Below are 25,642 nucleotides of genomic sequence, written 5' to 3'. Positions count from 1 at the left end.
AGGTATATAAAAAAAGGGGGCGAGAAAGAGAGAGATGATTTATTTTATTTTATTTGTATTATGCACAACAGTAAAACTCCTTCACGTTTTATCAAATACGATGAAATGTACAGACAAGTTGGCTTATTGAATTTAAATTTTACTCATGAAGGTGGCAATTGACAAAGGGCAATGTAGCAATACGACAATGAGTTAAATAAAACCTCAAAGTATTACAGAATTTGAAATTGCTAAAGAAAGTCAGGAGGAAACAAAAGGGTAATCTAAAGGCAGCTACATACAAGACAAATCTTCTGTTTCTTCACTTGTTCCAGTTTCATCCCTTGTGCTTTAATTCAGCTGCCTTCCATTCAAAGGACGTGCCCTCCTGTCTTCTCCCTTGAACCCCACGCCTGTAATTGCTTAAAACCTGTAACATCTCTAACCTTTTCCAGTTCTGGTGCACTTTCTTCACAGATGTAGATTAACCTAAAAGTTTCCAGAATTTACAGCTTTTGTTTGGCATAAATTTGGTTCTGTTGGTAACACTTATGTTTTAGAGGATTCAGTTTTTATATCTCACTTCAGGGTCAAAAGTCACATGACACCCAGTTATACTCCAACAGGTTTATTTGAAATCACAAGCTTTCAGAGTGCTACTTCTTCATCAGGTGAATTGCCTAGTCCAACACCGGCACCTTCACATCATGGATACCTCACTTCAGGATTTGAACACAATCTAGACCAATACTTCAGATTGCTGAGGGAGTTCTGCACTGCCAGAAACACAGCATTTCTGGTACAACACTAAATTAAAGTGTCGTCAATATGAAATACTCTATAGTACTACTGAAAGAGCAGAATTATGGTCGATCGTTTAGCTAACGTGACAACCAAATGACATACATCATGGATCATTAAAAAAAATTTGTATTTCATCCACAACAGTCATTTATCTCATTTTGACTATGTGGGTCTTTTCTAGATGCAAACTAGCTGAAGTTCTGCAAGTCACGACACTTCAGAAATAGTTCATGTGCTTTGGAAGTGCTCTGTCTTGTACTATACCTCTTAGCTGGACTCCACTAAACTTTGTAAATGGTATTTTTAAGTTTGGTACATCGTACAAAGCTATGTAAATTCACAAATTAAAACTTCATCCAGACTATTAGTCTAGCCAAGACACTAAGTGTTTGAGTAGACAAACCAGTGAAACTCATCGGCAAGATTAACAGAGTATTTCCAATATTTGCAATTTCAAATTTCCACATTGTGTTATTCTGGCTGGGTTTCTTTAGAATTCTTTTACCACTTTGAACAGTATGGAGTGTGATGTGGAGAACACGTTTGAATACAAGTCTAATTCATTTAGAAAGAGAATGGTGTAAAATACTTACAATAATGTAACAGTTTTAAGAGCGGAGGAGAAAAGAGTTCCAGTGGCTGCATTCTGCTAAATGCTGCCTAACAAGATGTTAAAGTAATCCATTTGGGCAAACAATTTATGGATTAGCAGCCAGAACCATGAAAAATGAGATCACCAATCTGAGTCTAAAAGTGCAAGCATGGTTATCAATAACACTCAAAGAGGCCAAACCATTTTATGGTTGATTGATTTTCTTTTCCTGAGATTTCAGAATGTGGGTTGAAATCCAAAACTGTGATAATACCAGAGCATAAACTCAGATGTTGCAGAGCTTGACAGCAAAAAGGTGGTGATTGGACATAAATCAGCAAATGCTGAGAATACCTCAAATGGGTCTAGAAATTCACAGAAAACAGCATTTCAAAGAGGAACAAACCCCTCTCTCTCTTCTATTCCATTGCTGATTGACACTACATCGACAATTTTCCTTCTCTCTCAAATTTCCAATTATGGCTTCCTTTTAATCTTTCTAAACATCCTCTTTTTTAATTCAATAACAGTGAATGAGCTGCGCCCATGCCTTTAATTAACACCACTCGGAATCAACCCTAACTTGTAAAACAGCATTACAGAAACTTCTTTGTCCAATAACTCTGGCCTTTCTCTTGCAACAGCAGCCCCATATTTCAAAAGACATGTCATTATTTAGCCAATTCAAAGTGAATTGGAAGTATGGCAGCATTCTAGAAACTTGGGTAACGTTCTAAGGATCTGGGTTCAAATCCAACTACAGCAGAGTGTGGAACTTTAATTCTAGATTATTGTTGAATTGAAGATGTCATGATCAGTATGAAACCATGTCAATTTCCAAAAAAAAAATGGTTCACTTAATATCCTTTAGGAAGCAAAGTTGCTGTTCTTCTGGCCTCCATATGATTCAAGACCCCAGCAATGTGAATAACTCTTTACTGCCCTCTAGAATAGCCCCGGTTGGTAAGAACTGCAAAAAGTCTCAAGAAAATTAGATCATCTGACATCAACAAAGATCCCCTTGGTGGAGAGATCAATAACCGGAGGTATGGATTTAAGCTAAGAGGCAGGAGGTTTAGAGGGTATGTGGGGAAAGAGTTTTCTTTTACAGGGTGGTGGGAATCTAGAACTCATGGCCTGTAAGGGGTGCGGAGGCAGAAACTCTCTATTTTAGTACTCAGACGTACACTTGCGATGCCAAGGAAAACAAGGTTATGGGCCAAGTGCTGGAAAAATTGTTTAGAAGATTAAGGTGACTGATTTGACCAGCACAGACACAATGAACTGAAGGGCCTTTTTCTCTACTATGGACCTCTATGATTCTTAGACATATGATTGGACAACTGCAAACCCTTCAAAATCATCCTTACCAACATTTGATGGCAAAATCTCATGGGGTAGTCAAGCAATAGCCTGACAGTTACACTTACAGAATGATATATTATAGACCATGTACCAGACAAGAGGACAGACGCAATAGAAGTGACAGCAAATTGGTATACAGTCAAAGGGAATTGCCCCAGAAGTCTTTGACACTAACTCTGGATCAACTTCCCTATATGTTGCATGGCTATTCTGTGGTCTAACTCACACGGATTGACAAGCTGGTGTACTAACTTCCACATGTGAAAATTGCCACTTTGCATGGACTTGGAGGCCCACACAGGAGAAATTAAGTTAGGGAAAATGTTGCTCCAGACTTCATAGTATCATGTCACACATGGGCAAAGAACCCACCTGCTTATTAGCAAGTACCATCCCCCTGCCCCTCAGCTGATAAAATCAGTACTCCTCCACACTGAACACCACTTGGAGGAGACACAGTGTGTGTTAAGGGGGCAGAATGTACTCTGGATGGGAGATTTCAATGTCCATCACCAACACTGGCCCAGCAGTGCCCATTATTGACAAATTGGTCGAGTCATGAAAAACACTGCTGTTAGACTGAATCTGCAGCAGATGGTGAGGGAAAACATATTTGACTCTCCTCACCAACCTACCTGCCATAGATTTATCGATCCGCTACAGTAGAGCAAAAATGACCATTCACAGCCCTTCTGGAGATAAAGTCCAGTCTTCACATGGAGAATACTTTGCATCATGTAATGAGGCATAATCACTGCACTAAGTGAGATTGACTTCAAACAGATCCACCAACACAAGTCTGGATATCCATGAGGCACTGTGGGCCATCACCTGCAACACAACTGTACTCCAACAACTGCATCTGCAAACCTATTGGCACATCATATCACCCACTATCAAGGTAGGGAATCAAAAACAAACTACTGGCCAAACTCAACAGGTCAGGCAGCAAGTCCGCACGCATGTCAATTTTTTTTTTTGGGGGGGGGGGGGGGGGGGGGGGGGTCGGGGGTGGGGGGGGGGGGGGGGGGGGGGGGTGGTGTAGTGTATCCGTGTGCAGGAGAGGAGAGAGAAAGCAGCAAGTGAGTGCATTGCTGGTAACAGAGTGCAGGGAGAGAAATACAAAAGGGGTAGCAGTCAAGAGGATTATTGGTAACCAGCCAAGACAGAAGAAAAGCTGAATAAGTGTTAATGAGAACTGAGCATGAGAGAGAATGGTTCAGCTGTGCTGAAAGCAATCCGTGTCATGACAGGACCAAGTGTAGAGGTAGCTTTAAAAAAAAATGTCGAGGGATGGAATTAGGCTCTAAAATCACTGAACTCTATGTTGAGACCGAGGGGCTTAGGGACCTTGATTCTGTCCTTCCACTTTTTAACCTAACCCTACACCCAGTCCTGTCTTGACAATGGGTTGCTTTTAGCACAGCCAAACCATTCTCTCCTCTCATTACTACTTATTCAGTTTCTCTTCTGTCTTGACCTACTACCAATAATCCACTTGCTTACTTACTCTGATCTCTCTCTCATTGGGCTGCATCTCCACTTATCTGCTCCCCAACCCCCAGCATCACCTTCAGCATAAATACCACTTTTTCTAGCAGTTATCAGTTCTGACAGTGTCATCAGACTCAAAACATTAACTAGATTAGATTAGATTCCCTACAGTATGGAAACAGGCCCTTCGGTCCAACAAGTCCACAGCGACCCTTCGAAGTGCAACCCACTCAGACACATTCCCCTACATTTATCCCTAACACTATGGGCAATTTAGCATGGCCAATTCACCTAACCTACACATCTTTGTGACTGTGGGAGGAAACCGGAGCACCCGGAGGAAACCCACGCAGACACGGGGAGAATGTGCAAACTCCACACAGTTGCCCAGGGTGGGAATTGAACCCAGGTCCCTGGCGCTGTGAGGCAGCACTGCTAACCACTGAGCCACTCTCCATCGCTTTATCTCCACTGATGCTGCCACATCGGAGTTTCGCCAGCAAATTTGGTTTTTGTTTCAGATCTCCAACATCCATAATCCTTTGTTTTACTGAGGTAGATAATCAACCCTGGTTCAAAGAAAAGTGCAGGAGTACATGTCAGGAGCAGCACCATGCATACCTAAAAATGAGGAGAAGGCACAAAATGGACTAACTTGCACACAAGAAAACACAAGCAACAAGTTATATGGACAAGGTCATAGAATTCCGCATCAATGGATTAGATCGAAGCTCTGCAGTCCTGTCACACTCAATTGCGACTGATGGTGGAAAATTAAACAACTATGGAATCGGGTCCACAAAAGCTCAAATGATAGGGGAAACCAGTATACTAGTACAAAAATTTGCAACAATCCAGAGCAAGAAGTATCATGTTGAGAATCCATCTCAGCCTCCTCCAGAGATTCCCTGTATCACAAATACCAATCTTGGCCAATTTAATACACTTCACATGATAGTAAAAACAGTTGGAGGCAACGTAACACACTGCAAAGGCTCTAGGCCCTAGCAACAACATTGAAGTAGTGTTCCAAAACTTGACATGCCCCAAGCTGATCTGTTCCAGTACAGTTACAACACTGGTATCAAACAACATTGTGCAAAATTGCCCACTTATGTCCTGTACACAAACCATAGGACAAATGCAACCTAGTCAGTCAATTAGATTAGATTAGATTACTTACAGTGTGGAAACAGGCCCTTCGGCCCAACAAGTCCACACCGACCCGCCAAAGCGAAACCCACCAAGACCCATTCCCCTACATTTACCCCTTCACCTAACATTACGGGTAATTTAACTTGGCCAATTCACCTAACCTGCACATTTTTGGACTGTGGGAGAAAACCGGAGCACCCGGAGGAAACCCACACAGACACGGGGAGAACGTGCAAACTCCACACAGAGTCGCCTGAGGCGGGAATTGAACCCGGGTCTCTGGCGCTGTGAGGCAGCAGTGCTAACCACTGTGCCACCGTGCCGCCCAATTAGTGCCCCATCAGTCTACTTTTGACCATCAGTAAACAGGTGGACTGTGCATCATCAACAGTGCTACTAAACAGTGCTTTCTCAGCAATAAACTGCTCACTGACACGCAGTTTGAGTTTAGACAGGGCCGGTCAGTTCCCCAACTCCTTATGGCCTTCGTTCAACAATGGACCAAAAAAAGCTGAATTCTAGAAGCAAATGAGAACGATTGCCCTTCACATCAAGACCACGTTTGACTCAGTGCAGCATCAAGGAGTCCTAGCAGTTGATAGGAACCAAAAGGGAAATTGTCCATTGGCCAAAAAGAAAAATCTGTTGCAATTGTGGGTGGGTCAGTCTTTTCAGCTCCAAGACATTTGTACTGGTGTTCCTCATGGTAGTGTCCTAGTTCTAACCGACTTCAATCAGCTATCACATGGCTTCAATAACCTACTATCATAAGGTCCGAAGTGAGGATTTTCACTAATAACTGCATAATATTCAGCAACATTCACTTCTCATAAGCAGTCCTGTCCAAACACTAAGATCAGATTCAAAGTTTGAGAGAAGATTTGTAGCTTGGGTGCTCGTTGTTGTGGTTCTGTTCGCCAAGCTGGGAATTTGTGTTGCAGACGTTTCGTGCTCTGCCTAGGTGACATCCTCAGTGCTTGGGAACCTCCTGTGAAGCGCTTCTGTGATCTTTCCTCCGCCATTTGTAGTGGTTTGAATCTGCCGCTTCCGGTTGTCAGTTCCAACTGTCCGTTGCGGTGGTCGGTATATTAAACAGAGAACAGCCAGGGAATTCCCAGAGGCATGGCACTCATCCACAGATTCAAATCAATAAGCACATCGACCTGGACCCAACATACCGACCACTGCAGATCAACATCTAGAATTGTACTGACAAGTGCCAGGCAATGATTAACTTCAACAAGATAGAATCTAACCATCATCCTTTGTCATTCAAGGGCATCACTGTCACTTAATTCCACAAAAGTTCCCTACGTCAATTGACTGCAGCTGCTCGAAAAGGCAGCTCACCAACACCTCTCAATGGCAACCAGGGACAGGTAATAAAACTGGGGGGTGGGGGGCTGCGGTAATGTCTCAGCTTCAACTTGAGAAGTGGAGTAAGCAATGGGTAAAGAGTTGAGAAAATAAAGCTAAAATCCTCAGCTGTCTCTAATAGATTCTCAGGCAGCAAGCGCAGTATATATAGTTGTTAATGTAGTTTGTAGGCTTCACAGTACTAAAAGTCATACAAGGAAAATGGGAGAATTCTGTTTTACTCATACACTTCTGCACGATAGCTGGAATCACAGTTAAGAGGAGAAATGCACCATAAGTCAAAGCTCCCAAGAGAAAAAACAGATAGGTCAAAGTGATGCAAGGTCCCTCAGAATCACTGCCCGCAAAAAGCCCTAGCTAGAAGGTTCATCAGCACAGCTACTGTTTGTCTCTCAGATAATGACTGATCTATTCTGGTTTCTGATATTACTTCAGATTTCCAGCATGAGATTTTAATTTACTCTTAGTAAACCAATTACATTTACTTATATGAGATGTCACTGTGGTATTGAGGGTTGCTAACAATTCTCACTGCAAACCACAGCACAGTCAAGCCTACCCATTAAGAGCCAGATACTTTATCATCTCAAGATCCAAAATGTTTGGTGCTGACTATGACAGATTTTCAGCTAAGACCAAGGGAACAGCTTGTAACAATAGGGTTTGTTATAATGAGGGCAGACTGAACTTTGACACCGTTCCAAGTGTAAAATAACACTGCGCTGCTGTACTTCATTCACTGATGTGGGACAGTGGTTGACTGTAATACTAGCCATATTGTTGAATGACTGCAAACAAAAATTGTCTATTTGAAATCTTACATGTCATTTATACTCATATTCTGGACACCTAATAATTGCACATACTTGGTTTTATAGGATTTAAAATAAGTCTTTTTAAACTCTCAACCTGGCAATACAAGTCTACTTTTACCTCTTGGTTATTTATGAAAAGACTAAGAAAAGATCCTCAATTCCAACATAAAAGAAATGCAACCTTGCATATTTTTAAAAACTTGCTATTTCTTTTTTTGATGGCAATGAGATGAAAGAATGTGCACCCAAGTCAGGAATAAATATAGGAAATACCTCTCCAGCATCCTAAGGAACGTTCTAAAAGTCCAGACCAACAATTAATCAGACACAAGGCCAACTCCAAGAAAAGGTGGATGAAATAACTGAGACAAGTGGCAAGCATGGTTTCTTTCCTCACAGTAAAGTTGTTTTGGCTCATGACAGCCTTTCAATATTTTTTGTACAAATGCGCATATTAAAAAGGACAGGATATACAGAAGCCTATTTCTAGGATCAAAACAGAGCAATGCAGCTTATGTAAGTCACACAAGAATAGTGTGCAGCTGAGACATTGGAAGTCTGACAGTATCTCAATAAAGAGTTCCTTCAAGAGAGCGCGGGAGATGTTTGGCTGGGGGGGGCCTCCTCTTTTCAAAAGAATCTTGCAGTTCAAAGTTTGTGAGGAGATTTGTAGCTCGGGTGCTCGTTGCTGTGGTTCTGTTCGCCGAGCTGGAAGTTTTGTTGCAAACGTTTCGTCCCCTGTCTGGGTGACATCCTCAGTGCTTGGGAGCCTCCTGTGAAGCACTTCTGTGGTGTTTCCTCCGGCATTTATAGTGACAACATGAATTTGACTGGGACAACACTACCATTAAAGGGCAAGCCAAACAAAGAACAGCCAGGGAATTCCTAGAAGCATGGCACTCATCCACAAACTCCACAAACAAACACATCGACCTGGACCCAATATACCGGCCACTACAGTGGACAGCTGAAACTGACAACCGGAAGCAGCAGGGACAGGCCACTATAAATGCCGGAGGAAACACCACAGAAGCGCTTCACAGGAGGCTCCCAAGCACTGAGGATGTCACCTAGACAGGGGACGAAACGTTTGCAACAAAAACTTCCAGCTCGGCAAACAGAACCACAGCAATCTTGCAGTGTTTTTCAAAAACAGTGCATTCCTGCCAAATATTACTCACCAATTGAGGCCCTGACTCCTCAATTGCACCAAAGCCAAAAATATGGGTCTCACTGTAGTCAACAGGCAGGAGCGGAGGTTTTAAAAAATTATACACAACCTAGGACACTACATTACACTGGGGTGCATTTCCATGCTGGTTTCAAAAAAAAAAAAGGGTGCTGCGATGGTTCCCTCTGATGGCCATGTGACATGCCAGAAATTTGGCAATAATTCCTTGCTGGAAGCAAAATTCCCTCCTCTCAGTCCCCAGAGAACATTCCTTTAAACTTTCATTCCTTTATTTTAAAAAGTGTTTACACTACAGGAATCCAAATAGATTGGTTCAGATAACATAGGAAACAACCCTATGGTTTCCTGAGGTTTAGTAGACAATTCCTCTGATCATTTGGTTTAGCTGCATACAGTCTTACAATCACTCATTATACGCACCTGGGAAACAGGACAGAAACCAGCAGGAAAGAGAGGGAGGTTCTAGAGAGATTTAAACATGACAGTTCCTATATATGCTTAAGGACTCAGTTTGGTTACGTTATTTTTTATTCACACCAATGCATGGTGTGCTTATTTACAGATATATTTTTTGAATTTTTATTTATATACATGTACATACACATCAATACAAACAAAAATAAATTGTTTGAACTTGGTGGAAAAAGACAAGGTGGTCCCTTACCTTTGGTTTTTTGTTCTGTAACCTGAAAAAGAAAAAAACAGTTTGGTATCGGTTCCAAGTGACAAATCTACATCAGCAGCAAGATCCTATTCAAGTCTGCCTCAAAATCATCAATTCCACACTGGCTCAGCAATATTATTTTTACTATTTCAGCAGGCTAGAGCTGGGAGTGGAAAGGGAGAGAAAGAGAACTATGAATCATTGAAGAAGTCTTCAGCCACCACTAATAACCCTCAAAAATTAACAATCCAGAATTCAGCTAATTTGCAAACTGGTGGGAATGAAAATTAGTTAGTCCTGGTGCTCTGCTATTGAAGACATTGTACTTATTGCATTTATTCTGCCTACATTCTAAAAGCATAAATTTTCTGCGTTAGCCTTCAACAGGTTCAAGGAGAATGAGACCAAATTGAAAATTCAAAATTAGAAAGGTGGCATATGGCTGTCAAAATTGTCATACGTCTGAGAAGTTAGAGATAAGACAGGATAGATGTTCCTTGTTAGGTCCACACTGCCCACCAACCCATCCTCCACTCCTGGCACCTTCCCTTGCCACTGCAAGTGCAAAACCCGCACCCACACCGCCATCCAAGGCCGCAAAGGATCGTTCCACATCTGACAAAGATTTACCTGTACTTCAACACAAGTCATTTACTGTGTCCATTGCTCTCGATGTGGTCTCCTCTATTTTGGGGAGACAGGAGGCCAACTTGCAGAACATTTCCGAGAACATTTCTGGGACACACACTGAACAACCCCACCACCCTGTGGACCAGCATTTTAACTCCCCCTTCCACTCCGCCAAGGACATGCAAGTCCTGGGCCTCCTCAACCACCCAACTCTAGCCACCCAATGTCTGGAGGAAGAACACCTCTCTTTCCTCCTTGGGACCCTCCAACCACCATGGGATCAATATGGATTTCACCAGTTTCCACATTTCCCCTCCCCTCACCTTATCCCAGATCCAACCTTAATTAGATTAGATTCCCTACAGTATGGAAACAGGCTCTTCGGCCCAACCAGTCCACACCGACCCTCCGAAGAGTAACCCACCCAGACCCACTTCCCTCCGACTAATGCACTTAACATTATTGGCAATTTAGCATGGCCAATTCATCTGACCTGCACATCTTTGGACTGTGGGAGGAAACCAGAGCACCCAGAGGAAACCCACGCAGACACGAGGAGAACGTGCAAACTCCGCACAGACAGTTGCCCAAGGCTTGGCACTGCCCTCTTGAACTGTCCTACCTACCCATCTTCCTTCCTATCTATCCACTCCACCCCCACCTTCAGCTACCTATCGTATTCCCAGCTACCTCCACTCCATTTATCTCTCAGCCAGCACCACACTCTTCAACTCTGATCTTCAGTATTTGCAGGCCTCATTTTCTCCAAGATATTCCTGGGTAATGAACTACAGAATCAGAGTTCCTGGTTATTCAATCACTTTGGCTCATTCCTGAAGAAGGGCCTGTGCCCGAAAGGTCGAATCTCCTGTTCCCTGGATGCTGCCTGACCTGCTGTGCTGTTCCAGCAATAAAGTTTCAACTTTGATCTCCAGCATCTGCAGACCTCACTTTCTCCTATTCAATCACTTGCCAAATTGTTAAGCTTCAAGACAACATCAACGCAAAACCGTCTTCACCCAATGCAGAGTTCACTAAAGAAGCAAGGGACTCATTACCAAACATACACTGATAACGAAAAACTTGTAGAGCTAACCCCAAAAGGTTGTCACTGGGCTCAAGTGCATAGGTACAGCAAGGGTTACTTAAATGTACTTCACTTTTGCAGAACCCTGATTTTTTTTAAAGCAAACCCACAACTTGTGTAAATAGAACTGCAGAAGGTAAAGTGTTAGTGGTACTAATTAAGATCTCCAATATGTCTAGTTATTGTAAAGGCCACTATGTTCCAAATACAGAAGTGTATGAGTTTAGAATGGATGAAGTTGAAGGCAGCTTTATTAGGATCTTGCGCTCTCATTTTTAATCTGGAAGAAACAAAGTCAGCTAACCACAGTTCAGCTGTTGCCAATCATTACAGATTTGGTGTCAAAACATTCAAGTTAAATGTAGACACTTCATAATGGAACAGTAAAAACTCTTCTTGCGCCATTCACTTGCACCAAGTGCATAGATTCTTCACAGATCAGTCCAGCAAACAACCTGCTCTCCCATTCAGTTTTTCTTCAACTGAGTCTCATCCTGAATCTCTTTTAGTAAAATTTAATATGTCAGAATGTTTTTATACAAGTACATCTTGGCTAATAATCTAACCATGATACATCACTACAGTTAAATCTCTGGTGTCAAGGTCAACTACTGTTTACTGGTTAAAAAATTAATCCAACGTAGTTTGTTTTCAGAATTTATACGGAAATCAGATATTTAATATTTCAGATGTCTGTGTAGCAGGTAGGTTAGCAAAGATAAAATTGTATTCACAAATTCTCGCTGCTTCACGTTTCACAAAAATGGATAAGCAGACTACTATGAGTAGGACACAAACAAATGGAAAAGTGAAGAGAAGATTCATTAGAATGTCACCAGATATGGAAAGGGCTCCATTTGAAAAAAATTGATTGAAGATGCGGTGGTTATGGAGTGAATCTAAAATGAGAAGAATACTAACTGGTTGGAAAGGGTACAAATTTAAGTTATTAACAAAATGCTTAGAGAAATAATATGAAATCATTTCCACTAAAGTTGCTTCTCAACATCATTAGAAAGTTAGATAATTGAGAAGAACGTCGAGTATAGGGATTAGGCGGATGTCAGATTACACACGTTAAACTTGCAGAAAAATGCAAAAGAGAAATTTGATGGACTGACTGTCCTTTTAGGACTGGGAAGCAGGAACAATCCATCCAAGTAAGGAATTTATCTTCACCAAAGGGGCACTGACCTACTCAACTACATGTGGGACTTGTCACATTTTGGAGCAAATAACTAACATGGATTCAGTTCCAGCATTAGAAAATGCTACTTACATGTAAGGCTAGCCCATACTGAAGCTCTGAAACAACATATGCACAATATAATTAACGTACAATACTTCCAGTCAGGAAGACCCACAGCACCCCTCCTTGAACTATCCAGAACGAGGAAGCAGACATTGCAGCCTTGATCTTGCATCAGAAAGTGAGAAATGAGCTTCCAAAAAACAGTAAATAAAAAACCTAAAAACACTATGTAATAAAAATAAGTTTATTTGTATAGGCACAGTAAACCAATGACCCCGATTATGATATACAGAGTGAGTGAATGTCTTTGTTCAGCTCATTTCATGTCTTTTTTTTGTTGCAGAACGGAAGACCAGCTAAGTCATTATGTACTACATCTTGGCATTAGGGGTTCAAACTACACAATAAATTATATCAATGCATTTTTGAATGGAATCTTCAAAAATCAAAACTGGAAAAAAAGTATATATAAATTGTGCTTAAATTTGGCCAAAACAACAATGATTATAATTACTTGCCATGCAGGCAGCTTCCAATTATCTAATTTCTCTCATCGTGCTTAATCTCTCCTATATTATAATCTTCACCACCCATACAGAACATTTAAGTGAAAAATACAAATTCTGGGGCTCTGATTTAACAATATGCAAAACCAATTGGACACAGCCAAACAAACAATCTCATGTCAATCCAACCTGGTTTGTTAAAAGGAAGAGTTTTCCCATCCTAATACAAGATGAATGCCAAAAATGAGAAAGAAATTAATGTAGAAAGCACAAAGGCTAGAACCACAAAAAGTGCTCTTTGCTCATGAGATTACATTAGACTCATTATTGTGGTGGACTGTAAACAGTCAAGATCCAACACCTTTACCCACCTCCCCTGACCCTAAATTTCACAACAATGAATAACGCTGCATGAACACTAACTGTGTAGTAGGAAGCATCCATGCTCTGAAAATTGTGTTGCTGGAAATGCGCAGGTGGTCAGGCAGCATCCAAGGAGCAGGAGAATCGACATTTCGGGCATAAGCCCTTCTTTATGCCCGAAACATCAATTCTCCTGCTCCTTGGATGCTGCCTGACCTGCTGCGCTTTTCCAGCAACACATTTTTCAGCTCTGATCTCTAGCATCTGCAGTCCTCACTTTCTCCTTGCATCCATGCTCTGTCTTACCATGATACCTTGTGATCAACAACATATTACCTGCATGAAACTTTGCATGTTTTAACTTTGGGTTATGCGGTCAGAGGGAGGAGGAAGACAGTACAAATACACAAATATAGAAGATAGGTGCAGGAGTAGGTCATTCTGCCCTTTGAGCCTGCATCACCATTCAATACAATCATGTGTAATCACGCATTCTCAGTATCCCATTCCTGCCCTCTCTCCACACCCCTTGAACCCTATAGCTACAAGGACCACATCTAGCTCCCTCCTGAACATATCTAGTGAACTGGTCCCAACAGCTTCCTGTGGGAGAGAATTCCACAGAGTCACAACTGAGTGATGAAATTCTTCCTCATCTCCGTACTGAATGGCTTACCCCTTATTCTTAGGCTGTGACCCCTTATTCTGGATTTCCCAACACTGGAACATTTTTCCCACATCTAGCCTGTAAAATCCTGAAGGGACTAGACATGTTTCTATGAGATCACTCCTCATTCTTGTAAAAACAACAGGTTTTGAACTCTACTTAAATTAGAAATAAACAGTTTGGAAGTTGAGTTGTACTTCATATTCCATATTTTCTTTTTATGAAGCAGCATGATAATGGATTTGTACATCGACATCTCCTTTCAGGAAAGGAAAAGAGGGGGCCCCTTGCAAAATAAAGTACCAATCCAAATGACTGAGTTCAGTCTTCCTTCTTGCTGTCATGGAAGGATGAAAACTTGGCTGTTACAAGTTTCCATCAACCCAATGAATGAAAAGGCTACCTGGCTAACTACTACAAACCCACCCACTCCCACAGCTATCTGGACTACGCCACCTCCTGTAAAAAAAAACGCCATCCCTTATTCCCAATTCCTCAGTCTCCGCTGCATCTGCTCCCAGGAGGACCAGTTCCACCACAGAACACACCACAGATAGCTTCCTTCTTAGAGGACCGCAACTTCCCATCCCACATAGTTGATGATGCCCTCGCTGCATTTCATCCACTTCCCGCACTTCTGCCCTTGAACCCCATCCTTACAACCGCAACAAGGACAGAACCCTCCTGGCCCTCACCTTCCATCCTACCATACTCCGTATACATCGCATCATTCTCTGCCTTTTCCACTACCTACAAACAGACTCCACCACCAGAGATATATTTCCCTCCCCAGTCGTATTTGCATTCCGTAAAGACCCTTCCCTCCGTGACTCGCGTCAGGTCCACACTCCCCAACAACCCACTCTCCCCTGCTGGCACCTTCCCCTGCCACCGCAGGAATTGCAAAACCTGCACCCACACCTCCTCCCTCACCATCATCCAAGGCCCCAAAGGAGCCTTCCACATCCAGAGTTTTACCTGCATTTCCACACATCATTTACTATATCCGTTGCTCCCGATGCGGTCTCCTCTACATTGGGGAGACGTGACAGCGCTTCAGAGAACATTTCCGGGACACCGGCTCCAACTAACCCCACCACCCCATGGCCAAACACTTCAACTCCCCTCCCACTGCGCCAAGGACATGCACTGGGCCTCCTCCATCACTACTCCCTAACCACCCGACACCTGAAGGAAGAACGCTTCAGCTCCCACCTCGGGACCCTCCAACCCCAGAACATCAATGTGGATTTCACCAGTTTCCTCATTTCTCCTCCCTCCCTCCCCCCCCCTCACCCCCCACCTTATCCCAGTTCCAACCTTCCAACTCAGCACCGCCCTCATGCCAGACATATCTGCCCATCTTCCTTCCCACCTACCCCCTCCACCCACCTCTCCGACCTATCATTACCCCCACCTCCATTTACCTATCGCATTCTCCGCTACCTTCCCCCGCCCCAGCCCCACTCCCCTCCTATTTATCTATCCACCCCCCTTGGCTCACAAGCCTCATTCCTGATGAAGGGCTTTTGGCCAAAATGTCGATTCTCCTACTCCTCAGATGCTGCCTGACCTGCTGTGCTTTTCCAGCGCCACAATCTCGCCAATGTGTTGCCAAAAAGCTCATCCACATATAGATCATTGCTGGAGTAAACAGTCCATATCTGACTGAGTTTAAAGGTGATTCTTCAATTCTTCCCACCTTCGAACGAAAGGCAGCACCAACTTGGAATGTTGTGGGCCACTACCTCTGATGAGCCATAACAGCCAGTGGAGACAGAAGTGACTACTGGTAGTGACCAGTCAGCCACTAACATTCATAAAAACTGTTCCAGACCTATAACAGACTAGAGACTAATGGAAGAAAAATAGATTATAAACCCCATTTCTGATCACCACCAAATGGCAATTACTGAATTTGCAGACGCAAAGCAAGAACATAATGGGGTCAATTGTGATGTTCAGTTAGAAAATCTACTAGACACCTGTGGTCAATTCCAATATTGGGTGACTGCCTATTTACACATTCTACCCACGTCTGCATGAGTTTTCACCAGGTGCTTCAGTTTCCTCCCAAAGTCTGAAGATATGCAACTTAGGTGGATTGGCCATGGTAAATGCAGGAATAGGGCAGTGGACTGCATGAGACCTCTTCAGAGGGTCAGTACAGATTTGATAGGCTGAATGGCCTCTTTCAACACTGCAGGGATTCTATGTCCGACAAACTGGCTCACAGCTCAACCAAGGTCAGAAATAACCTGGATCTGAAAGTTGGAAAGCGCACCTTTGGCAAGGTAGAAGTAAGCAACTGCTATGTATCCAAATGGAACTCGTGTCTTAGGAGGTAAAAGGTATGAGCAATATAAAAAAGTTTGCAACATTCACAAGATATTTATTGGAAATAATAGCAATACTGGGAGAGAGGAAAGTAACGATTTGCATTCTGCACAAATCTGATTACAGAACACAGGCGTCAATAAGGCTTGTGCACTTTTAGCATTAGTAGCTGTCTTGAGGGCAGCAGGTAACTTTGAATACTGACTATGTGAAAATGCACTGGAGTTCTGCTCAGTCACCTTTGACTATCAAGATGTTTTTATATAGAACTCTCGTGAATATTAAATGGTACAGCAGAGCCTACACAGGATGGACTGACCGATCTAAGGAGAAGGTCACTGTGCTGAATTAGTTATTTGAATGTGTTCTCTAGTGCGGTGTACATTCTTGCCCATTTCACTTCAAGAAGTTTGTCTCTTATTCCACTTCTTTTCACTCAAATTTATGGTTCCGATTTCCCAGATCTTTTGCCGATATTCAAATCGATGCACAAGAGGGTTCTGAAGAAACTCCTGGATTTAGAAATCTACACTAAACGAGGAAAACGATTGAGCCAACTAGCTGATTTCAGAGGTAGCGAAATGCATATATAGCTTGCCCCAGTGACATGCTCAGTCCAGCAAGCATTTCCCAGTGGACCAATGTAACTCTTTTCAATCCTGCGAGCATAATTTAACAATTTAAGCATTAAACAGAAAATTAAGTAAGAACAATTTGTTATTGTTCTCCTTGCGCACTAGGAATGAAGATAGGAACTTCAATTATTCTCATTCAGTCTTATAACCAGCAAACAAATGAGACTTATGGCCCATCAGTCAAAACCATGTCAGCCCATATCGACACGTTGAAAAGCCAAAAGTTTATTTGGCTGCACCACTCCTCCCTGCAAATGTGACAAAGATTAAATACAAGAAAAAAGGGTTCTACATCTTTTGCGAGTTGGATTTAAATAGGTGCCAATCATCTTCGATCTGCTGGATAAAACAGACACCATACCCAATATGTGTTAGAATGTAAACACTGCTCAAGTCATTGTGCACATAGTTTAACTCAGTTCTTATGATATCAATACATACTGTGGTATAAATCATTTTTCTGGCAGTTCTCTGCCCTGAAGGCACTGATTTTTATTGAAACTCAATTACTCCAATGCTGATCCTTTTCCAATACCATGCTCAAATGTCCACATTACATGCATAGGTGGCACCATGAGCATCAACAACTTTTGATCAAGACCCAAGTTCACAAAGTTCTAAGAAACAGGAGCAGCAGTAAGCCTTTCAAGCCTGATCACTAAGAACAAGACAGCAGGACATCAGTTCTCGGTATGCCACTGATAACGACATGGAATATGAACTGCAACTTCTTTTGCAGAGTTACTGGACTCAAAACATCAACTATTTCCCTCGCCACAGATGCTGCAAGACCTACCAAGTTTCTTTCGCACTGTTTTTATTTTTAGATTCCCAGCATCCATAGCATTTCATATTTGATCACCCAAATGACAGTCACCAACTTCTGAAGGCTGAAGAATTGCAGCTTGCCCTGAATGCCCAAGGCAACAGTTGTAGCTTGTCACAGCTAGATCTGTCCACACTCTTTGCCCTCATACATCATAGTGGAGAGCTGATCCCAACCCCAGCCAATGCAATTTTTTTTTTTTTAAATGCAGCAAGGACCACAGATAGCAATTAGAAGTGGACATTGAATACTGCATCTGCCTCTATAAATTCAGCAATAAATAGAAAGTCAATCAGAGATGTATCTGATCTGTACAACTCATTGGATAACATCACAATCCTGCCCCTTTGCTTAGGGGCAGGAAGTGGGCCTTCTGGTCAACCTAAACATGTTACAGAGATTACAATAAACACATCCCATCTGATTACACGACAATAGATTACTCTCCAATGCCTGTGAGACAAGTGTTGCATTGCAAACACCAACCTCAGTGTCACAGGTTGTGATGAAAGGTGATATACATAAAATATAAATTTTATTTTCAAGTTTGGACTTTGAACTTACAGCATGTGGGTTTTGCATCGATGTGCAGGCTGAACAATTAACTTGTCAGTATTTCTGGAGCAATTTCTATTTTAAATATCAGAATGTATGAGAGACAGGGAGAGCGAGAGAGTTTGTTCCTGAAGTGATAACAGAAATGCGTTTGTCTGAGTGTTTTACCATTGGATGGAATAAACACAAAGAAATCACTGGTTTTTGAATTTTTTCCCCGCTTGGGTTAAGTCTATAGCTTTGAAAGCTCTTGTTTTCAGTTTGCAGAAGTCCCAGAAATTAAATTTAAGAAATAGTTTCTCCTGGTGAAAGGATTTAGTTTAGAACTGTTAAGAAATTGGTGATTGGAGTGCAAGAATATTAGTTTGAAACTCCAGACCAGAAGTGCTTGGTTAAGGCCCTGAGTGAGATATTTGAAGCGGAGAAAGCTTCAGTTATGTGAGCAATTAAAGGAAGAGCCGTTCAAATGCTCAAAACCAGGAGTGGAAAGAAACAGACAAGTCAAATTTGCAGATTTGGATATGCTAAAGAAGGAGATCTTGTTCTGGTGTTAAGAGTACTGTAAAGTGAGTGTTGGAATAGATGGGATGGTACTTAACCATATTTCATAACTATACAAATTGCATTGTATGTAAACAGTTAGATTTATTATGCAGAAAGATAAATAAACTTATCTTCAAAATCAAACCTGCAGCATTGAATATTTGTGTTACAGTGTAAGTATACTTTAAAGTGATCTATGAAGTCGGATTTCAGTCAGAAGTCACATTTGCCCAATAGCTATTTTAGATGGAATCATAAAAAGGTACATAGTTTCCTTATTTGGATTAGAAAAGATACTCCCAATTTCAAGTGAAGGAGAACAATCATTTGATTTGGGACAGGACAAATTTAGAAACTGCAGGCAAGAACATGAGAATCAAGGAGAAGGAAACTTACAATCAATGTGTGCTATGGAGAACATCAGGTAAAAAAGGACTGGATTAAATGTACAAGAACAGATAGACATAGCTGACATTAATTTGCTAGCAATAGATGGGAAATCCATCAGGGAAAAAAGAAATATATGGTCCTGAACACTGCCTCAGGAAATAATCTAATATTATCAAGTAACCCACACAGAGACACCACAGGACTTAAGACTAAGCAACTATCTGGAGGTAAAAGGTGGCCTAAGAGTCAGGAAACACCATGCTAAGAACAGCCAAATGTAATGGAGCTGAAAATTAGGGATAGGATGGAAAAATGGCCAACTACAATAGTCAACTTAGAACAGGCATACTTGTAAGGATCAGGAGCAAAGTCAGGAACCATGACTGGATAAAACAATTTGAGGAGAAAAACAATTTAAAGTCGAGAAAAACTATACACAAAGCATAGAACAGATACAGATCACTTCAAAAGGGAAGTTAACAGGGAAAAGACTAATAAAAATAGTAATAAAGCAAAAATAAATTGCTCCCAAGATTTAAAAATAGTTCAAGTAATTTTGTGACTAGAAACATGATAAAAAGGTAAAAGGAGGTTAAGAAACCAGTGAATGACTAATATAGAAATTGAAGCTTATGTAAGAGAAGCTTAAAAAGTAATATCAAGCTCTGTAAATATATTCATAGAAAGCAGACAAATAATACCAGTCTTTTAAAATACATAATACCAGTCTTTTAAAAGGAATATAGAGTGCCAAAAAAAAAAAGCTGGTGAGCCACACAGTGTTGGTGAGGTAGTAGAGCATTAGAAGGCACCCTGAAAAAGGTCATTAAACACTCGTGTTCAGCTAAGGGATAGTATGGAGTTACTGGGAGAGAGAACCTACCCTGCAAAATCTCGACCTTGTAAAGGCAGATATCTGTGCATTTCAACAAAGTATTTAAGGGACTTGAAAATAAACAGGAAAATGGAGTGGAGGTGGGACATCAGCCACGACAAATTAAAAAAGCAGACCACAATCAAAAAGGATGGCAAGGCCTACTAATGCTCTTATTTCTTGCATTCACAAGTATTCAATTAACAAGGTTGGAAAGCACAAATAAAAGGTAAATATTAGAGACAGACAGAAAATGACTGAAGTAGAAACAGCAAATAGAACTCTGAACATGACCCACAATAAGTAGCCAGGTCATTTCTGTTTACAGCACAAAAATAATTGGTCGCAGCTCAAGGACAATTAGTATGGTGCAATAAATGTTGAACTTGCCAGTAATGCTCACATCTCATGAACAAATAGGAAAAGATGTTGGGGCTGAAGCCAGAAATATTTAGTTTGCAGTGACACTAAATTGGGATGAAATAGTCATCCCAATAATAAAATTTGCTCACCACAAAGGAATCCAGGTAGATCAGGCAATGGCCCATAGAGTGGCAAAGTACAATTAATAGATAAACACAAAGCAATGCTCTGGATAGGAAAAACGGACATCAGCAACAGTAACTAAATGGGTGTCTACAAATCGACTCAACATAAGATGAAATGAAAGCGCAGGTGATCAGCTCCCTGAAATTAACTGTGCAGTGATCAGTAACATGACTGAAAGTAAAGGTTAAAAGATGTACAGAGGGACAGAGCACAAATCCTAAGAGGTAATAGAGTCTCTGCAGAAAGCATGGCTAATTCTGGAGTTCTGCATACATTTTGGTTTACCCCTTACTGTAGTAAAGTTACCCAGACCCAAGAACTAGTACAGGAAAGGGCAAATAAAAATGCTGATCTTATGAGATTCAAGCCAGTGATTATACATTTAGGATAGAATCCTGAGAATAGACGGTTCCTCAGGGTATAACAGTCAGGACTTCAAATAATACATTAAGGATTGCCACACACTCCAGAAACAGGGATGGTGGATTCTAGGTGAAAAAGAAGAAAGCAAATAGTTGAGATTGAACAAAGGGTGGCTAATATGATGAATGGGAGGTTGTGGGAGACTGTGCAGAAACTTTAAGAGCGATTTAGACAATTGTTTGAAGGAGTAAGTAACCGAAAATAAATTTGAGACACTAATCAGGTGGATTGTAGAATTGTTTGATCCTACATCCTTAATTCTGTGCTATCAAATTTTATCCATCTGGACTAGTATAGTATAAGAAAACAAGTACAGAAATAGTAATGCAAACTAGCATTACTTTATTGACAGATGCAAGCGATTTGATACAAAATATGTGTACATATCAGCGAAAAGGAGCAGACATGCAGTCTCACCTTCTGAGTGGCGTCCTTCTTTTTCTTGTCCTCTTTTTTCCTTTTCTTTTCTTCCATTAACTGTTCTTCCTTTTCTTCTTCCTTCTCTCTGTAAAGAAACGCACAAAAAAAGAACTTTGACTTTATTAAAGCAGGAAACAAGAACTAGAAGTATTCAAAATGGGGGAAAAATAATCAGAAAGGGCTGGAATTACAAAGCAGGACTGTCAACACTGGAAACTGAAAGGTTAATCTGTCTTTTCTCTTTGCAGATTCTAAGGAACCAGCTGTGGCATCTAAATTTTCACTGAGGTTTTCCATCACAAATTCACCATCAGAAGAATTATTAGGTACTGGACTGGAAGCAGCCGTAATTAAATTTAATAATTCTCTTGATTAAGTCAGTGGTCAATTTCTTCATAATTGCTTGCAAAGGGTAAATATTATTTTTACAGAAAATTCCACTGGTATGACACAGTGAAAAAAATTAGCCAAGAAGGGGCCCAACCTACACAAATATTTGGTCCAAGTTAACCTTATGAAGCAAAGCTCCACTAAATCATTACAAAGACACAATTTAGTTAGCTTGCAGTTTCTATTGTCAAAAGTAGCATAGCGTAGGAGTTATTTGCAGCACCCTAATCCCCAACCTGTGCCCATGACAGGCTTGCTGCTTCATGAGTATATGGGCTGCCATTTGACTCACGTACCTGTGGGATATTGCAAGAATGGGATTCAGTGCTGCTCTTCTAGCTGTCAAGTGAGAAAAAGCCAGGGAATGCTATTAGAAGCCATGCAGTAAACAAATGGGATTTATTAAAAATAAAGAACCAAAGTATTAATGACACATAGAAACAAGAAAAGGCCATTCAGCCCTTCAAACACCCTGCTAAGTTAGATCATGGCTGATTTGCAGCTCAATTTTATTTACATGCTCTAGCTCCATAACCTTGATAGCCCTTTTACACATACTGTGACGTGACAGAGTTTCAGACTCACTTCTGTTCATGGATGCCACCTCAGAATAAGCAGCACTCATTTAGAGCAGAGAATCAGACTACAGTGTATGCTAACATTCCACACAACCTTCTGGGTCAAGGATGTGCTTGCTATTAATTGAAACAAATTCAACACGAGGGGAAAAGGAGGGGGAAAGAAATTAAAACAACGTTGTTATATCCTATAGCTTTTGTTTACAGAGAAGGGTTATTCTTGATATCAATTTGTTTTGAACAAAAAGTACTGATGTCCCTTCCCCTTAAAATGAGGCTTGTAAATGCGATGAGAGGTTGAATACTCAATTTGCTAACATGCCTTATTCCAAAGGATGGCAAACTTGCTGTATGTTACCAGAATTTTTTGTTTTTATTTAAAGTCAATTAATTTGCTTAAACTAGCTAAATAGTCTACAGGCACAGTATTCTTAAAGAGGGATGAGTCTCGAAGAGAACAAGCGGTGGGATTTTCTAATGTACTACGCTATGCATATCTGCATCTCAGACTGTTAACAGATGTTTTGGCTGGCTCCATGTTTTTATTACCTTGGATGACTAACTGATTTTTTCAATGGATCAACTATTTTATAAGCATTTCAATTTCTTCTAAATCAATACTTTCAGGGTTTTTACAATTCACTCCAGATAAATGAAAGATATATAATTCATGCAACATCAGATCCAAATTACCAACTTTATTTCAGTTTAAGATTATACATTCAGACCCAAAAACAGAAACTCTGAAGCAGATCAAGGAGGTCCAAAGAATTGCACTATCTTCCCAGATTTGTCACACTTCATAAGTGACTCGAGGCAAAGGCAAATTTTTAAAGGGCTAGTGACATTGAGAGTCTGGAGTCAAATGTAGCTCAGACCAGGTAAGGACAGTCATCTTCTTTCCCTGGCAGACGTTAGAGAGTTAGAGGAGTCTTTATAACAATTAGCAATGGCTTTGTGGCACAATTATTAAGATGAGTTTTCATCTCCAGATGTATTGAGTAGCTCACACCCTAACCCCAAACATCCAAACTTAAAGGTGCCACCAAAGTGTAGTATGTTTATAGCGAAGTTCTTCCATTTATTATAAGAACTTCATTGAGCCTGTCAATTTCCACGCTCAATGGTGAAGCAGATTTTTCTTTGATCCAAATACTTTCCGCCAATTACATTCCACCAAAAGGATAGGTGCTACTTAAACAGTACAATACATTGCCACAATTTTTGATCCTGGTTCTTTTAAATTATCACTACTTTCCAATTGAAATAATTTTGCAACTTTTTCTGTCACTATAGTGGAGGCCCTAGCCATTAAATGAATTTACAAAGTGAATTTTTGAAGATTCACTTTCCTGAATGTGTGGAACTGCAGCTATCCCAGGCTCTTAAACAATCTCCAATTCACATAACTGTCTTTGCTGAAGGAGGGAAATTAATTCAGGTTGTATCAAACCAGATGCAAGCTGGTGCAACCCCAATGAAGGTAATAACCCACAATTCAGTACTAATTGCCAATCTTACTCAGGAGACATATGGATAGTGTTATAACACTGGGTAAACTCCCCCTGCTTAATTCATACCAGCAACACAGAAAAGATTTACTTTGTGCAGTAATCTGAAAATTCGAGTGGCCAAGAACTAGTTAAAGTAAAAAGTAACAACTTTATTTCTTAAAATATAACAGAGAATAATTAACTAACTCCTTCCTCTAACCTATCTTTTACTTTCCCTTCTATAATACTAGTCAGATAACATCCCCAGTTAGGATTTACTAAAAATTCAAATTTTAAAACTAGCCAGTTGTTCAAAGTTTGTGCGAAGATTTGTAGCTCGGGTGCTCGTTGTTGTGGTTCTGTTCGCCGAGCTGGAAGTTTTTGTTGCAAACGTTTCGTCCCCTGGCTAGGCAACATCAGTGCTTGGGAGCCTCCTGCGAAGCGCTTCTTTGATGTTTCCTCCGGTGTTTATAGTAGTCTGTCCCTGCCGCTTCCGGTTGTCAAATCTTCTCTATATCTTCCTCTGTAGACTTGCTCTCCAGGTCAGTGTTCATGTTTTTCTCTGTGCAAACTCTTTCTCTAGACAGGTAACCCTCAGAATTTGACTAGCAGCCTACATCTGTTGATCTTTTGGCAGTTCTCCCCTCAATTGTTCAATTTTTCCCAATCTTCTGCCCCCAAAGCATCGGATTATGACATTGGCTTTTAATATTATCAAGATACTAAATTCAAACTTGATTAGAGTTTGCTATTTTCCAGGGTATAATTTAAACTGATTGGCCTAATTCGAACTTGTTTTTTTGTCTCCAGGCAACTAGCTACTGGACCAAAAGGATACATTGTATATTGTTTAGAACACTACAGGTAGTTCTGCTAGCTTTTTAAAAGGTACAGTACACCCACAACTTCATAACAATGGTTGGTATGGAAAATTCAAGTGTCACACTAACTGAAGTTGTGGTGAAAGTAAGTTACTGGACCAGAGCAGAGTGGTTTTCACTCTGCATTAAAATTGGTCGGACAATTGCAGCAGTGTCGCTTGTCTAGTGATCCAGAGGCCCAGTCTGGGTAATGGGTTCAAATTCCTTCACAGCAGCTGGTGGCATTTAAATTCAATAAATAAATCTGGAGTTGAAAACTCATCTTAATAATTGTGCCAAGAAATCATTGCTAATTGTCATAAAGACTCCTAAGACTCACTAACATCCGACAGGGAAAGAAGTCTACTGTCCTTAGCTGGTCTGAGCTACATTGACTCCAAACTCTCAATGTCACTAGCCCTTCATTGCCCTGTGAAATAGTTTAGCAAGCTACTCAGTTCAAGAGCAACTGGGTTGGGCAACAAATGCTAGCCTTGTCGATGATGCCTACAGGAGAAAGTGAGGTCTGCAGATGCTGGAGATCAGAGCTGAAAATGTGTTGCTGGAAAAGCGCAGGTCAGGCAGCATCCAGGGAACAGGAGAATCGACGTTTCGGGCATAAGCCCTTCTTCAGAAATGTGTTGCATTCCTGAAGAAGGGCTTATGCCCGAAACGTCGATTCTCCTGTTCCCTGGATGCTGCCTGACCTGCTGCGCTTTTCCAGCAACACATTTTCAGCGATGATGCCTACAGCCCAAGAAAGAATTAAAAGCCTGATTTGGCAACGATACCAGATACACAAAGCAGGAAAATGCTGCTGTACTTTA

At 41.0% G+C, this 25,642-nt stretch overlaps 1 protein-coding gene across 9 annotated transcripts in view; it reads right to left on the bottom strand.

The window, feature by feature from the left end:
- Window positions 1–25,642, bottom strand: part of tnrc6ba (trinucleotide repeat containing adaptor 6Ba) — a 214,964-nt gene that overhangs the window by 52,914 nt on the left and 136,408 nt on the right. For 7 of the 9 annotated variants that reach the window (XM_043679483.1, XM_043679480.1, XM_043679489.1 and 4 more), the window contains 3 exons: window positions 22,181–22,223; window positions 21,492–21,579; window positions 9,438–9,459 (listed from right to left, as the gene is read on the bottom strand). In XM_043679483.1, coding sequence (XP_043535418.1) covers window positions 9,438–9,459; window positions 21,492–21,579; window positions 22,181–22,223 — 153 coding nt within the window. The remainder of the gene's footprint in view (window positions 1–9,437; window positions 9,460–21,491; window positions 21,580–22,180; window positions 22,224–25,642) is intronic. The other 2 variants (XM_043679485.1, XM_043679487.1) reach the window with 1 other exon arrangement.

Source organism: Chiloscyllium plagiosum, chromosome 39 (genome assembly GCF_004010195.1).
Source record: "Chiloscyllium plagiosum isolate BGI_BamShark_2017 chromosome 39, ASM401019v2, whole genome shotgun sequence".
NCBI classification, from domain to species: domain Eukaryota; kingdom Metazoa; phylum Chordata; class Chondrichthyes; order Orectolobiformes; family Hemiscylliidae; genus Chiloscyllium; species Chiloscyllium plagiosum.
Note: the sequence above shows the minus strand (reverse complement) of the source record. Positions and strands in the feature narration are given on the sequence as shown.